Raw genomic sequence first — 17759 nt, 5'->3', positions numbered from 1 at the left:
AATATAGAAGCTGCAGTTACACGCAAGACCTTAGGGGGCAGTAGTGAGTATAAAATGGCTAACTTGCATCTAGCCCCTTTAAAGGAATAGGCCACCGTTTTTACCAAGCCCCGGGTTTCCAATATGGCCGCCTGTTGATTTCAATGGCCTGTGCTCATTGGCGCAACGAGCCAGAAAAAATTCTTACTTCCGCGTTAGTTCCGTGTTCATTGGGCCCAGCGAAAATTTTAACGGCTATTATATGCTTGTATAATTTATACTATTAATTGTTATGGCCATATTAGTGGTCTTTTATCATTTCAAATAAAAAACACAAAGAAACTTGGATGTTTATTGCCCATGCCCATGATTCTCAGCGCGACGAGTGCGAGCGCCGCAGCTCGGCAGCAGAGCGCAGCTCCACCGTATGCTGAGCAGGTCAAAATCGGTCAGCCTAGTTTTTGATGTAATATAATATCTGCTCTTCACTTTTGGAACTGTTTTCCAACGTTTAATTAAAGGTTAATTATACTTCTACAATTGACCACATGTCAAGTAAATTGTATATTCTCAGCACGACTAGAGCGAGCGGAGAATCAGCCTTGAGTTGAACAGCAGACCCAGCTCGCAAAGTGGCCACAGCCCAACGCGTATTTAAAGATCTGCACCTTTTCCCCCATGTTTAAAAGACACATTCAACTTTTATTTTTCACCATTATGACAAAGTCAATGTCAGTTTATACCTTTGTAAGTTTTAAATAACCGCAATTTTGTACAACGCAGCATTTGATCCATTTAACTTGTGACATGAACATAAACATGAAATGAAGGAGACCCACTTTCAGACGTAGTATGCAAATGTTTAATATAATAGATCCATGGTAAATGTTATGTACAACACAATTACAGTTTTACCTTATTTAAAGTAATATTTTCAGTACATTTGACCTTTTCTGTGTCTTGTTTGGCATATTGACTTTTCTTTTACACACCATCATTAAAAATATCAAGTATTTGTTGCTATAATGCTTCCTTATAGGAGCTGATTTTGCATGGACACACTGAAATGCTATCTTGTATTTTATGTCATGTAACATGTAATCAAAGTGTGTATATGTAGAAATGTGCATTTTTACGGATGGAACATGAGAACAAGAATCATTGCAATTTGTATATTCATAATTATCAACAATGGCAAAGTGATTAAGACCATCCTCTAATTATTAGGCTGGCAAGATCTATTATAATACATTACATTGCATTTCACAACATTTGCAGTTTAGCAATATATCACAAGTAAATCAGCAGTAGAAAAGAGTAGAACATTGTACAGTTGTGAGTAGTGTTATTTTAAATAATTTTACTGTAGCAGAATTGCAAAATTACTTTAAAAAAAAACATTCTAGTAAAATAAATCGCCATCAACATTTATGTCAATTGTCTATGGCATTGTCACAGAAACTAATAGATGTAATTGAAATGCAATGAAGCTTTTTTTGTACAACATACAATAAATTAATGATCTTGCAAAAAAGAAAACTGCCGCAATATATTTGCAGAGTAGGCCTAGAACACTATACACAAAAAACAATCACTGGGTTTTGCCCAAATTGTACATTTTATTGATTTACACCCGATGGCAGCAGTTAAAAAAATAAACGGTAATCCTCTGCACTCTGAAGAACACGTGGTATTAGCTTCATTTCCAGAAGTGCCCGTAATATCTACCATGACAAAGTGAAAAAGAATCATGCCCAAAGCTGTTATCTACTGAGCTAAAAACTCAGCCCAGACCACCTGAAGTTCTTTTCTCCGCTGTCAGAGCACAGAGTAGATTCAACGACAATCCCAGACTGGAACAGGTCTCCTTCTGGACAATACAAACATCTCAGGTATAACACATGCCTTCTCACATAAAGCTTTAACAGTCTGAGCACGACTCTTCCAACAAGAAACCAAGGAGTAACTGCAGTTTGTAAAGAGGCAGAGAGTTTAAAAGCAAAATCTGTTAATCTTCGAAGAACGCCGGGTGTCTCCAGCTACTGCAGTTCTTTCTGACAGCAACAAGACTTTGTTCCCAGGGCTGCATGTTGGTGAAAATGGCAACTTCAATATTGCACCATTAAGCTAAAAGAGAAACAGAAAAATGACCAGAGAATAGGTTAGACATGACACAGATAATCAAAGTTGGTCCACTTTGATAACTGCGTATGTATGTGCAGTTGAGCAGCCTTTACTGTCTGAAGCACGATACACCTTTATTTTGTCAACTTGAAAGCGTTCCCTTATATTTGGCAGACTGTAGTGATTTAAGAAGTTAGAGCTAGCACGATGAAGCACAATTAGAAAAGTCTACCTTGTGTTTTGCATCTTTCCTGTCGTCCCATCACAGTTGGTTTGTCTTTGTCTGGTCTTGTGTTGCCAAGATGGGGCTTTAAACTGAGACAGGCCGTTTTCTGTTTAACATAAGCAGAATATGCTGTGGATGATAAAATAGTTTATTTTGGTGAAGTCTGGTCAACAGTAGTAGATTTGAATGTGACCTCGATGCAATGTCATTTTGATTTACTTTCTACCTAAATTATTTAATTACAAAGCACAACGACAAACATATTGGCTATCATAACATTGACACACAATACTAGTACAGTTTCTTTGCTTTGTTGTGAACAGACCACTCAACACACCTGTGTTGTATTTAGCCTCTGTTCTTTCCAACACTGCCATGAGCACCTCAGTGCAGCCAGCAGAACAGGAGACGGTATAAGAGTCGGGTCTGCCCCGTGAGGAGGAGATGGGTGACCGGACACAGCCATCAGCAGCATCTGGTCAATATAGGAAGAATTACTGAGCAGCAACTTTATTACAGTTTTATTTATGGCTATGAAACACATAACAAACTAACTGAAGTTGTAATAGCTAATCACCAGTTAGTAAAGAAGTTCATACAAAGCCGCACCTTCCATATCCGTAGTGGACACAGATCCTGCAGCAGACTCCTCTCTGCAGCAGACAGCCTCAGTGAAGAAAGAAAAAACATATTGTCATCTTTATTATACTAGAGTTCACATTTCTGGATCACAAGACCAGAATGAGAATTATACAGATCTCTACTGTGCAATTATATGTCTATTACGTGTAATATAATCACCAGTCTTGTTACATTAGTGAGCAAGTATGATAGCATGAACACGTTTGTTTTGTAGTTTTAACATTACTGTTGTCTCTGTTTTCTCACCTTCATTTTTGTCTTGCTTTGCTAAAACAATGCATAGAAAGACATGCAGTGACCAAGGGTTAACACCACTGTTTATTTTCGTCTTGAACAGCTCAACATGTTGCTTTTTGTTCATTTTAATGCACTTAGCATTGGTTTGAGAGACAAAGTCAATTATTAGTTATTAGACAAACTTGATTAAAAATGTCACGTCATTATATATTGTTCAATAAACCAAAAACTAACCATTTCCAACTCCTGGAACTAATATTAGCCAGTCATATATTGTTCAGATTGAAATGTGACGGCAAAATAGCAGGGAAGCGTCCGACGTCATAGACACTATGAAAACTAACCTTATTTTGCTCTCGAGACGTTTGTCCAAATAACAAACTTCTCACTATGTATTAGGCCTTGTCACTATTGTAATTCGATGCACATACAGTTTATTTTAATGAGCAAATGGGATCGGGGTACTGTCATCTTTTAGAATAGCATTGTTCTGTTTGTTTAAAAATGGTAGTCGTAGTAGTTTCTGTTTGCTATTTTCATAAAGCTACATTCTATAAATAACTGTGGTGTATGCTAACATTTACAATTACAGAATACATTCTGTGTGATACAAACTTACTTGCAAAGTTAGTTTTGCGTCCTCTTTTCTCTCGGTTCCCCATGCTGGTCTTCATGCTGCTGCTGCTGTTGTTGTTTTTCCTCCGAGCCCACATGTGCTCGTACACGGACATCGAGGGCGCGCTCTGCACGTGCCCGGCTGCGCTGCCGGCACCACGTGCACGTTCTGACCAATCAACGCGGCGGAAAGCTAGAGCGTGGCTAGAGCGGAGCTCGGCTAAGTCCTTACAAATGTGTTTTTTAGACGATACGTAAATTTCGAAGGGGAAAAAAGTACATGATGTTAATGTAGATGATAATCGACACTAAATCCGACCTTTGTGGAAGTTGTAGGCGTCCTGTCAGCCGAATACGGACAGTTTTTTTTCGCATGGCTGCTCTATGGCAAAAATCCTTTCTGGGCCCAATGTGAATTTGCTGCTGCAGTACCATCGAGTGGCCGTCCGCCGACCGGCGCGCGGGCAAGGGGGGAGTGTCTTATCCAGTTATTATTATAGATCCATGGTTTTTACATACTGAGATATGTTCTTACCTCACTTTAGCCGAGTTAATATATCCCCGTCTGGTCTTTGTCCGTGCGCTCACACATACGCAGCCTCTCCCACATGTCACATAGCTCCGAAAAAGCTCACGATAGAAGCTACCAAGCTCTTCCACGTGTTCCCTATTTAAATAAAGTTACGTGAAGTGTTTTCATGCCAAGTATATTTACACAGAAATGTAACATGTGGATTTTATAAGCAGATAAAAAGGGGAACTATATTGTGAGGCGTAATGATACAGGAGCACAACGTCCGCGTAGTAACTCCTAAAGACTTCCCCGCTCACTTCCGTCAATAACCTTTTTACTCCTCGTATCATTACGCCTCACAATATAGTTCCCCTTTTTATCTGCTTATAAAATCCACATGTTACATTTCTGTGTAAATATACTTCACATGAAAACACTTCACGTAACTTTATTTAAATAGGGAACACGTGGAAGAGCTTGGTAGCTTCTATCGTGAGCTTTTTTGGAGCTATGTGACATGTGGGAGAGGCTGCGTATGTGTGAGCGCACGGACAAAGACCAGACGGGGATATATTAACTCGACTAAAGTGAGGGAAGAACATATCTCAGTGTGTAAAAACGGTGGCCTATTCCTTTAATGACTTAAACACGTCTTTAAAGCGAGACGCTGGGAAAAAGGGAAAAAAATATTTAGTGACATCAATTCTTTTACTGTAGATTATTGACATATGACAAAATGTATTGCATGTTTTCTGTCATTTTATGTTTTTATACATAAATAAATAAGGGTTTTTATGTGTTGCGAGAAATGTTTGTATATTAGTTACAAAGGTTTTTCAGAGAGGTCTTGTTTAGTTTTTGAATAAGCGAGTTACAAGAGGAAAAAAATCTAATCAAAGATCGACTTGTATTTTATGGTTCAAAGCTCAATAAATCAGGCAAAGGATTTGATATTGAGATGTGTCTCCCGGAGAGAAAATAACCATGTTTGTGTTACAGCGTCATCCCTGTCCCTTTTACACACAGGCATAAACATGTCGATATGTGTGAATGGATGAGCGTGGGAAACCTGTCGGTGCAGAAATCTCCAGCTCACGAGCAACAAAACGGCATGAAATAAGCATCGCAATGGGAGAGTATTGTATTCGAGATATTAAGGGAGAAATCCAGCTTAAGACGTTAACATCGACCACAGCCCGTTCAAAACTCCGTCACTCATCACATCAGCCCAGCTGTGTTAATGTCGTCGACTAAAACGCTGTTGATTTGAGTGGGATTTCCCAACGTTCTCCCGGTCATTATTTCCTGATAAAGGACGTCTGAGTCGGTGTTTTCATATCACTCCACACGTACGTAGCAGCGACACTATCTGTCCCGTCACTGAGAGAGAAGTCGGGGAATCGTGAGTCTGACTTTCAACTTACCCAGAGATTCACCACCTCCTCCAACTGCACCTTCAGCTAAGCTAGGCTAGCTGCTAGCCTTGCTGCTTCTAGCCTAGCCAAACGCTGCCGAGCAACGCGCAAACTTTTGGGAACTATTTGTCGCGGAAGTCATTAAATAAACCTTTGGACCTTCATAAAAGTGTAGAAGTTTATGTTGTGTGTTCAGTTGCAAATGGACGAATAATAAGCGGATAATGTAAAGAACGCTGGTCATTATCGGGAAAATAAGCACCTTCAGGGCGAAACAAGACCCCGACGCAAAGCGGACTTGTACTGTAATGTCCAGCGTTCTATACATTTTCCCTTATAATTTTAGTCAAAGTGATATTTTTGTGACTAAAATTGGACTAAAACTAAATTAAAAGTTTCTCATGAGACTAAAACTGTGACTAAAATGTCCAGATATTTGAGTCGACTAAAATCAGACTAAATAAAAATGAAAAGGAGAGACTAAAATCATCCAAACTTGTATTGAGCGTCTGAAAGAGCCTCAGATCATGTAAATTCACTACCAAAGGATCAGCTCCATAAAACAGAAGACCTTGATTAAATATGATTATAATAAACATTATAAATGCAAAGTCGACTAAATTAGTCTTAAATTTAGTCGACTAAATTTGGACTAAATCTCAACTAAAATAGAATTACATTTTAGTCAAAAGACTAAGATTAAAACTAAAATTAAATATGTTGTCAAAGTTAACACATCACCCCAGTTCTCCAGCAGCTCCACTGTCTCCCCATCAAAGATCACATTCATTACAAGATCCTTCTCCTGCCCTTCAAAGCTCTCAGTCACCCGGCCCTACACATCTCACTGAGCTCCTTCATGTGCCACTCCCTCCCACTCCCTCCTGCACCCTCTGCTCCTCCTCAGCTCCTCCTCTGCTCCTCCTCGGCTCCTCCTCAGCTCCTCCTCAGCTCCTCCTCAGCCCCTCCTCTGCCCCTGAGTGGAGTTATTAGAAACACTAAAGCTCTACAGACCTGGGACCCAGTTGAGAGGAGCACACACGGCGTTGCTGGCGCTGATCCTGTGAGCGTATTTAATGAGCTCCTCTGACGAGACACTTCCTGCAAACACACACAGAGACACAGGTCAGGTTTGGAAGAAAAAAGTGTCAGGGAAGAAAAAGCAGAAAACTCACCTTTTCTGGCTTTGTCGATGGACTTGAGCTTCTCTTTGGCCTGGTACACGGCAGTGGCCTGGATCACACAAAAGCTACAGGTGAAGATCTCAGCTAAAGGATGAATCCCAGACACCTCTTGTTCTGTGGTCTCACCAGCAGTGTTAATGTCGTCGACTACAATATTGAGTCTTAATTTTAGTCAAAGTGATATTTTTGTGACTAAAATTGGACTAAAACTAAAGTAAAAGTTTATCATGAGACTAAAACTGTGACTAAAATGTCCAGATATTTGAGTCGACTAAAATCAGACTAAATAAAAATGAAAAGGAGAGACTAAAATCATCCAAACTTGTATTGAGCGTCTGAAAGAGCCTCAGATCATGTTTAAAGGATCAGCTCTGAGCTTTGTTCATGTGGAGCAGAAACATGAAGCAGAGGAACAACATTAAACATGATTAGAATCAATATTATCAATGCAAAGTCCACGAAACTAGTCTTAAATTTACTTGCAATTTTAGTCGACTAAAACTAGAGTAAAAATGGGGATGAAATTTTTTTTTTTGTCACATTTTTTGTATTTTTTTCTTTTTTTGGGTCATTTTTTGTCTTTTTTTTGTCAATTTTTTTGTCATTTTTTAGTCATTTTTTTGTCATTTTTTGTCTTTTTTTCGTCATTTTTTTGGAGAGACTAAAATCATCCACACTTGTATTGAGCGTCTGAAAGAGCCTCAGATCATGTTTAAAGGATCAGCTCTGAGCTTTGTTCATGTGGAGCAGAAACATGAAGCAGAGGAACAACATTAAACATGATTATCATGAATATTAGAAATGCAAAGTCGACTAAATTAGTCTTAAATTTAGTCGACTAAATTTACTTGCAATTTTAGTCGACTGAAACTAGACTAAAATTGAAAAGGTTTTTTTTGACTAAATCTCGACTAAAATGACATTACATTTTAGTCAAAAGACTAAAACTAAAACAAAATTAAAATATGTTGTCAAAATGAACACTGCTCACCAGAATGTGCTCGGCCTCCTTGAGTTGCTTCTGCAGTTGCTGGATGTCGCTGTCTCTCTTCTCCACCTCCTTCTCCAGACGCTGCATTTCATCGTGGACTTTCCCCTGAGACTGAGCCACCGCCATCAGCTCCTGGAACTCTCTGTCCCTCTGAACCAGCAGCTCCAGGATCTGAAACCAACAGGAATGTGTGACGTGCTGCTCAGATGTTGTGCTGTCACGGCTTTTCTTCACCTTTCGGGTTTGTTTGCTGATACTGAGTGTGATTTAACCTCTTACCCACAGAAGCGAAGAAAGCTACAAAAGCGCTTCGAACCGTTTGCCATGTTTGTGTTGCTTTGCCGCTGCACAATGGAAACAGACGCTTGTCGAGTTGCACGACTTCTCGTTGCTGCGCATGTGCAGAACTATCGAGTCATTTTACATTCAGCCGTCGAGTTCCGCTTTTTCAGCAAATATGATTTCATAAATTAGGCAGTTTATTCTACATGTAATTAGTAAATGACGTAACTGCTGAAACAATTTGCCTTTAAATATCTGTCTGTTGAAAATATAGGCTTTAAAAACAAAAAAAGTACAAGTTTTGTCAATAATCAGAAAGCACGAGCGTTTAAAGGAATAGGCCACCGTTTTTACATACTGAGATATGTTCTTACCTAACCTTAGCCGAGTTAATATATCCCCGTCTGGTCTTTGTCCGTGCGCTCACACATACGCAGCCTCTCCCACATGTCATATAGCTCCAAAAAAGCTCACGATAGAAGCTACCAAGCTCTTCCACGTGTTCCCTATTTAAATAAAGTTACGTGAAGTGTTTTCATGCCAAGTATATTTACACAGAAATGTAGCATGTGGATTTTATGAGCAGATAAAAAGGGGACTATATTGTGAGGCGTAATGATACGAGGAGTAAAACGTCCGCGCAGTAACTCCTAAAGGTTATTGACGGAAGTGAGCGGGGAAGTCTTTAGGAGTTACTGCGCGGACGCTGTGCTCCTGTATCATTACGCCTCACAATATAGTCCCTTTTTATTTGCTTATAAAATCGACATGCTACATTTCTGTGTAAATATACTTCGCATGAAAACACTTCACGTAACTTTATTTAAATAGGGAACACGTGGAAGAGCTTGGTAGCTTCTATCGTGAGCTTTTTCGGAGCTATGTGACATGTGGGAGAGGCTGCGTATGTGTGAGCGCACGGACAAAGACCAGACGGGGATATATTAACTCGACTAAAGTGAAGTAAGAGCATATGTCAGTATGTAAAAACAGTGGCCTGTTCCTTTAACCTCTTACCCCCAGAAGCTAAGAAAGCTACAAAAGTGCTTCCAACTGTTTTCGCCGCGTTTTTGTTGCTTTGCCGGTCTGTTGTTTGTGTTTCTTCTGGTTCACGGGGCAGTCCTGTTCCTCTCACTTTACTCAGTTCCCTCCACAGTAAAATCCCCTCAATGAGGGAAGTGCAAGCGAAAATGTTCCCCAAAGAAGTGGGACACCAGTACATGTGATAAATCAGGACAAACACTCCGTCATCACACGTCGATAATCTTCTCATTGTGTGAGAAGATTATCGAAATTGAATTTGGGTTTTGAGATAAAATGTTAATTCCATTTACCAGAAGTTTAGGAAGACACAGGGATTTACAGCTAGGATTTTGTCTAGGGCCAAGTGCGGCAAATAAGCTTCTACTTTAAGCACCATGCAGACATCAGCCTTCTGCATCAGCTGATCAAATTACCACAATAAATGAATCAAATGCCTGTACTACAAACTTGAATCATACAGAAATACTTTGCCCACCCCCGGATCAAAGCCAACACATTATTAAACATAATCAGTGTAATGATGATGCTCAGCTCTCTCTTACCTGTGAATCCTCTCCGGGCTGAGGCAGTTTCTGATTCCTGGACAAAGCCAACATCTCTATCAGCTCCCTAAAAACATAAAACATGACAGAAAAGAACGTAAATAAATAGTCTCATTTCATAAACTAAGTGCGAAGTGATGAATGAACGAGAGTCGATGCTGGTTCAATGAGCGGCTCGTACAAGTCACGAAAGTAGATTTAAATGCAAAACAAAGTGAAAACACGCAGACTTTTACTGCTGGGCTTTTGTGTTCGCGTGTGAGGAGTGACATTAAATCAGTTATTACCGAGATAAAACCTCTAAATCGTCTAAAACAGAGACGAGTCGCTCTTTTGTTGATTTCTCCGCTGCCGCCGCCATGTTTTTTTGGGGTGACGCTTCTGCGCATGACCGGAAATGGAGCCGGATGAAATAAACTTCAACCAGCGCCCTCTAGTGTGAGAGAAGACCTTCACAGGCTATGGGGAAGACGTCGCTTTTATAGAAGATGGACAACTCCTGGACGACTGAGAGACGACACATATCACTTTTAAAGTAAGAAAAAGCTTAGTCCCGCACAGTTTCCTCCATTTCGGCTTTACCCAAATCTAAAAGCTCACATCCTATTTCATCACTTTTTTGGGTCACTTTTTCGCCACATTTTTTCATTGCTTTTTTGTAACTGTTTCATTGCTTTATTGTCACTTGTTAATCACTTTTTAATCACTTTTTTTACACCACATTTTGACACTTTTTCAACTTTGTTTTTGCCACTTTTTCATAACTTTTTTTTGGTCAAATATTTGTAGCTTTTATGCCACATTTTGCCACTTTTTCATCACTTTTTTGCCACATTTTGTCACTTCTTCATCACTTTCTCATAGCTTTTTTGTAACTTTTTCATCACTTTTTTATCACTTTCTTTTACCACATTTTGTCACTTTTTCAACATTTTTTTGTCATTTTTCATCACTTTTTTGTCAAATTTTTATCACTTTTTCATCGCTTTTTTGTCTCTTATTTATCACTTTTTTTAACCACATTTTGTCACTTTTTTGTTGCTTCACTATTACTCTTTTGCGGCTTTTTTGTTCCATTTTTGTTCCATTTTTTGACACTTTTTCATTATTGTTTTCATGTAGTTTTTGTCTTTTTTTGTGTCTCTTTTAGATTTGGTTGAAGTCGAACTGGAGAAGTTTTGCCTAGTTCAGGTTAATTAGTAAATGACACTGTTGCAACAGCCAAGTACGAGAAGAGTGATGGATAATAACTGGTAAAAGATAAAATAAATAAATAAGAAAAATATCAACCTCTTAACCTCGACCAGAACCAAGTACATTTCCTCATGTTTGACTTTACCCAAATCTAAAAGCTTCTCGACTGGAGAGCAACAGTGTCACGCCTCATTTAAAAGCTCAGACCTACAAAAGTGATCGTAACAGGTTTTCTTTTCGTTTGCGTTTTTGTCACTTTTTTGTTGCTTTTTCACCCTCTTTTTCATCACTATTTTGATTTTTTTTTTTAAATAAGCTTTTAGATTTGGGTAATGCCAAACTGTAGAAAATGTGCTTGGTTCAGGTGGGGTAAAGAGGTGAAATACAATGTTTCATATTCTAGATTCAAATGATGTGTCTGTGTGAAGATAAAATCAATTGCAGCATCGTAAACACCAGGATCTGCAGTTTCTGTTGGAAAAGAAACTGCATAAATAGATTTAAAGGGGGGGTATTATGCAAAATCGACTTTTTCAAGCTTTACATCATGTTATTAAGTCATTCCCTCATTAAAACCATGCCTGAAGTGTTGCCTTAGCACATTCACGTATTTTCGAGTAGTCTGTAAAAACTCCGATGGCGGCCATTTTAGGGATAAAACGCCTGATTCCTTCAGGAAACGCCCTCGACCTCCAGGATACGCCTCCGACCTTTCGTCACCAGCCGAGTAACCAACCACTGCCCCTCAGCAGAACCCCCTCCCCGCAGTGTCCAGCCCTAAGACGTAAACAGAGTCATCATGGAGGATTAGCTTCATGTGTTGTGAACCGGAGCCACAGCAGCTCTGAGACTTTTACAAAGACACACATCAGTGTTTCTGTTACCGAAACACCCAGGATTCAAACCCGTGACAAGAACACTTATTTCAGTGTCTGGTTCTGCGCTGGGCCTTGATGATGCACAGAGCCTCCGGAGAAAGCTAATGCTAAGCTAAACCTCGAGTCATCACGTGAAAACGAGAAATATGCACAAATAAAGTCAATAAAACCACCACACACATAAAGAACCGTTTAACAATGATCACACACGGAGCCAGGCTTGTTGATTTCGTAGTTTATTGCTCACATTTCATCTACAGTGAGTCTTAGCCGAGTGGTTTTCTCCCGGAGCTAACAAGCTAGCCGCGACAAGCTAACGGGAAAATTCACTGAATACAAGCAGCATATTATGCATTGAAAACGTCACTAAAACAGGCAACTGCTTGAAGCAGCCTTTATGATGATCACACACGGAGCCTGGCTTGTTGATTTCGTAGTTTATTGCTCAAATTTCATCTACAGTGAGTCGTAGCCGAGTGGTTTCTCCCGGAGCTAAGGCACTATTAGCCGCGACAAGCTAACAACCTTCACCTTCACAACATTCATTGAAAACAGGCAGCATATTATGCACAAATAACGTCACTAAAGCAGCAACTACTCTAAGCAGCCTTTACGATGATCACACAATGAGCCTGGCTTTACACATGTGTGGTTTATTACAGACTTTTCATCAACAATGAGCTGTAGTCGATTATAACAAGCTAACGGGTAACCTCGAAAAACCACTGTCCACCTGCACAGATAATGTCCGTCTTTGAATTGTATGGGCTCCTGCAGATCCTGGTGTCGTCCATGGGGGTATAGTTAGAGATCCATAGGGCAGATGCAAAGAGAAGCCTCCAAACAGCAGTTATTTTTCAGGCGAGAGCCCCGTCCAAGCGTCCGGTGTGGAAGGTTCGTCTCCAAATCATATCCTGTGTGGCCATTGTTCACAAAGTGATAAACAGTAGCTCCTTTCCAACAATAAAAATTAAAATGCACCGATCGTAGTTTCAATACAGTTGAGACAACGAGCGCAGTGTTGTTGTGACGCCACAGACATCGTGTGGAGGGGGCGTGTCGGAAAGGGTCAGAGGTTCTTAAAGAGACAGGGGCCTATTTCAAGTCTTTCGCTACCGCCATTTTGAAAGAGCAATTTTATACAAGGCAGTTATTCTAATTTACTGCATTTACAGACCAACTGAAGGTTTCGTCATCATTGTAGTGTGGCACAGAGCGTGGCACAGAGCGTGGCACAGAGCGTGGCACAGAGCGTGGCACAGAGCGTGGCACAGAGCGTGGCACAGAGCGTGGCACAGAGCGTGGCACAGAGCGTGGCACAGAGCGTGGCGTTAGCTGTGGATCCGGAACGCATTTGCCTCAAAAGTGCTAACATTTGTACTGATTTTACTGAATACAAACTTGTGGCCACACAGCGGCAAAATGCCTCCAAAATCGGCAAAACATGAGAAGTTGGAGGAAGAGTGCGTGTCACTCAGCCAAGTGAACGATCTGTTGCACCAGCAGAAAGAAGCGTTCACTGCGCTATTGCATCAACAACGAGACAATTTTCAGAGCTGCATCAAAGTATTCGTGGAAAATATGAACACCAGGTTGGACTCGTTGACAAAGGATATACAAGAAGTTAAAGTGAGTCTGCAGTACACGCAAAAGGACGTAGAGGACCTAAAAACAAACGCTGCTAAGCACGCTGAGCGCAGCGACACAATGCAGTCGGACATTTACAAAGTTTGTGACAGTTTACTCACAATGACAGATAAAATGGAATACCTGGAAGGTCAGTCCAGAAGGAACAACCTCGTGTTTGATGGCATCGCTGAGTCACCCAGTGAAACTTGGGCGGACACGGAAGAAAAAATCAAAAAAGTTCTCACGGAGAATCTGCACCTGGAGCGGACGGTAGAAGTGGAGCGGGCGCACCGCACCGGCAAACCAGGGGTGGGCGAAAGACCGAGGCCAATAGTGGTCAAGCTGCTGCGCCACAAGGACCGAGTCACCATACTCCAACGCGCAAAAACACTGAAAGGAACGAACATCTACATAAACGAAGACTACACAGACGCTGTCCGAAGGAAAAGGAAAGAACTGCTGCCAGATTTGAAAGCGGCGCGCATGAGAGGGGACATTGCCTTCCTGCGCCACGACAAACTTGTCATTCGCCCTCGGAGCAGTACACCGATTCACCATTAGGATTGTTGCACAATTCTGGTATGTTGGAGCACTTCATTTCAAATGGCCTCTAACACATCTAGCATAGGAAGTTCCGATTTAGATCATTCAATAAGGAGAATTACAGAAGCATTCGAACTGGACTTTAAATACCCGCAATATGAACTACAGAACACTGAGAATGACATCGACCCTGAAAACAACTTTTTCACCAGAACTGTTAATGACTGTCATTATTACACAGAGGATCTTCACAATCGTAAATTCCAAAACATTAATGCATTCTCTATTATCCACTTCAATAGTCGTAGCCTTCTAGCAAATTTTGATCACATTAAGAACTATTTAAATCAATTTTCTAAGCCATTCAACGTAATTTTAATATCAGAAACGTGGATTCAAATTGACAGAGAAAATGAGTTTTCAATTGAAGGGTATGAGTTTATAAGTATGAATAGAAGAAACAAGCATGGTGGGGGTGTAGCTATGTTTGTAGACTCTAATTATAGTTTCAAAGTGATTGAAAATAAGACTATGGTGGTGGATGATGTTCTTGAATGTCTTACTGTTGAAATTACAAGGGAAAAAGAGAAAAATATTATTGTAAGTTGTATTTATAGAGCTCCTAGCTCTGATATAGATGTCTTTTCTAATTGGATGGAGGAGCACTTTTCAAGCACAAATCAGAAAGTCATGTTTGTAGGGGGAGATCTTAACATCGATCTGTTAAATCCAAACAATCATAAAAAGACGGACGAATTTATTAATACTTTATTCAGTATAGGTTTGTTTCCTCTAATAACTAAACCGAGTAGAATTACATCCCACAGTGCCACTTTAATTGACAACGTTCTTTCTAATGAAATAGAAAATAATACTATCAGCGGTTTAATGATAAATGATATCAGTGATCACCTGCCGGTTTTTGTATTGTACAAAAATAATCACCAAAAAAATGAACCAGGAAACATGCATTGGTTCAGAAGGGTAAAAACAAAGAAAACTATTGATGCCCTTAAAAAGGAGCTATCAAAGCAGGAATGGAGTCATATATACAGAGAGAATGACACTAATAAAGCTTACGAGGAGTTTGCGCGAATATTTCAAAAAGTGTATGATAAAAACTGCCCAATGAGGAAATACTGTAAAAACAGGAAGTGTAAGGATAATCCATGGATGTCTAAGGGATTGCTAAATGCATGCAAGAAAAAAAATTCTCTTTACAAAACTTTATAAAAAACAGAACAAAAGAAGCTGAGGATAAATATAAGAAATATAAAAATAAATTGATAAGTATTGTTAGAAAATGTAAACAAGAGTATTATAATAAGTTATTAGATAACAATAAGAATAATATTAAAGGCTTATGGAATATCTTAAATTGTATAATTAGAAACAAACCAAGAATGATTAATTATCCACAACATTTCAAAGATGAGGATAGAACTATAAATAATATGAATGAAGTAGTCGATACATTTAATAAATTCTTCGTCAATGTTGGACCGAACCTTGCTGCAAAAATTGCAAACGTTGAGAAGTACAACTGTGAACTGATAGACAGAAATCCTATGTCCCTGTTCCTAAATCCTGTGAAGGAAAATGAAATATTGGATATTGTTAGAGGGTGTAAAAATAAAACTTCAACAGATTACTATGATATGGATATGAAGACCTTAAAATCTGTCATTGAAAGTATCTCTAAGCCGTTAACACACATCTGTAACTTATCGTTACAAACTGGACAATTTCCTGACAGTATGAAAGTAGCAAAAGTGATTCCTCTGTTCAAAGCTGGAGATAAACATCTCTTTACAAACTACAGGCCTGTTTCCCTTTTACCGCAATTCTCAAAAATCTTAGAGAAGGTTTTTAATTCTAGACTCGACAGCTTTATTGAAAGAAATAACTTGCTCTCTGAGAATCAGTTTGGTTTTAGGAATAATCATTCAACTTCGCACGCACTCTTTGATACAATTGATGAAATAACTAATGCTATAGATAACAAGAAATATGCAATAGGGTTATTTATTGACCTAAGTAAAGCGTTTGATACAATAAACTACGATATATTAATTGATAAACTAGAACATTATGGGATTAGGGGGGTAGCTCTACAGTGGGTCACCAGTTACTTGAAAAATAGAAAACAATGTGTGAAAATAGGTGAATACCAGTCGAGTTGTCGAGAAATTGTGTGTGGTTTACCTCAAGGTTCCATTCTGGGCCCAAAATTGTTTAACATGTACATAAACGAAATTTGTAAAACATCTCAAATTCTTAGATTTATCTTGTTTGCAGACGATACAAATATTTTTGCTTCAGGAGACAACTTAAAGCAACTGTGTCAGATTGTTAACTTGGAACTCAAGAGTGTCAATAAGTGGTTCAAACAAAACAAATTGTCACTAAATCTGAGTAAAAGCAAAATGATGATATTTGGCAACTGTGATTCTAATGCTCAGGAGGCAATTCAGATAGAGGGTGTTGTTATAGAGCGGGTGCACGAAATCAAATTTCTTGGAGTCATTATAGATGACAGAATCACTTGGAAATCACACATTACATATATATCTACTAAAATATCAAGAAGCATTGCAGTAATAGCAAAAGCAAAGCACATTTTAAACGTCAAAGCTCTACATACCCTATACTCTTCACTGATTTTGCCCTATTTATACTATTGTACTGTGGTTTGGGGTAGTACCTATAAAAACACAGTTAAACCAATAGTATTGCTGCAAAAAAGAGCTGTCAGATTAATTCATAAAGTTGGGTTTTTAGACCACACAAATCCACTATTTTTCAAATCAAAGATCATGAAGTTCTGCGACATTGTTGAGTTCCAAACTGTACAGATGTTATACAAAGCTAGATATAAACTGTTACCAAACCAAATACAAAGAAGGTTCCAAGAACGTACTGGTCGTTATGAATTACGGGATGAATTAAACTTTAGGACTCAGAGTCATAGCTCCACTTTGAAAAGTTTCAGCCTGACAGTTAATGGTGTACAATTGTGGAATAAATTGGAGATGGAGATGAAACGATGTCCAAACCTTAACCTGTTCAAATACAAATACAAACAAAAGATTTTTGAAAAGTACAGAGAAGAAGAAACAAGTTGACACTAGGGGGAGCAGTAGGATCAATTTGCTGCTCTGAACGGTTGTCATTCTATTGTTTATAATTGCAAATAGAGAAGTAGGGCAGGCGAGCTACAAATCTGCTGAGAGGCCCCTCCCAACGGGCTCATGAACCTCGTCTTTTAATGCACCTCACAGTACAGGAACATCTTCTTAAAAAAAAAAAAAAAAACAGATGTTAGGGCAGCTGGGTGGGGGTTTGTTGATGGGGAGCTAACGCCCTCTTCAACTAGCCCGCTCGACACCCTGGCTTTTTAACGCACTACACTATGCAGGGCTTAAATACTTACTACATATTACATAATTCATTGGTATTGATTGATAACATTGATAACCATTCGACTGACAATCGTTCGCCGTTTGTAACTTGCTTTGTACCAAACATTGTATATGTAACGAGACTGTTGTTGTAGTTGTGCTGCTCTTCTCTTCCGCTAAATTCTGTTTATTACATGAACATTCCCTTAAAGTGCTTTGTAAGGGTGGTCCGCTTTGAAATGTAACATGTTCCTTGCTAAGGAGGCAAGTCCAATTATGATGTTGCTAAATGTATCATTGTATTATAATGTGTTAAATC

The 17759-nt window shown here is 39.2% G+C and overlaps 1 protein-coding gene across 2 annotated transcripts in view; it reads right to left on the bottom strand.

Moving 5' to 3' along the window:
- med4 (mediator complex subunit 4) overlaps positions 1-17759 on the bottom strand; it is a 117076-nt gene that overhangs the window by 3537 nt on the left and 95780 nt on the right. Inside the window, exons 1-5 of one of the 2 annotated variants that reach the window (XM_079563499.1) lie at positions 10083-10161; positions 9796-9862; positions 7928-8098; positions 6928-6985; positions 6767-6853 (exon numbers count right to left, since the gene is read on the bottom strand). In XM_079563499.1, the coding sequence (XP_079419625.1) occupies positions 6767-6853; positions 6928-6985; positions 7928-8098; positions 9796-9862; positions 10083-10156 (457 nt within the window). In that variant the 5' untranslated portion in view covers positions 10157-10161. Of the gene's footprint in view, positions 1-6766; positions 6854-6927; positions 6986-7927; positions 8099-9795; positions 9863-10082; positions 10162-17759 lie in introns of those variants that run through there. The other variant, XM_079563500.1, reaches the window with a different exon arrangement.

Source organism: Gobius niger, assembly GCF_951799975.1.
Source record: "Gobius niger genome assembly, chromosome: 9".
NCBI lineage: Eukaryota > Metazoa > Chordata > Actinopteri > Gobiiformes > Gobiidae > Gobius > Gobius niger.
This window is presented reverse-complemented; position numbering and strand designations above follow the sequence as displayed.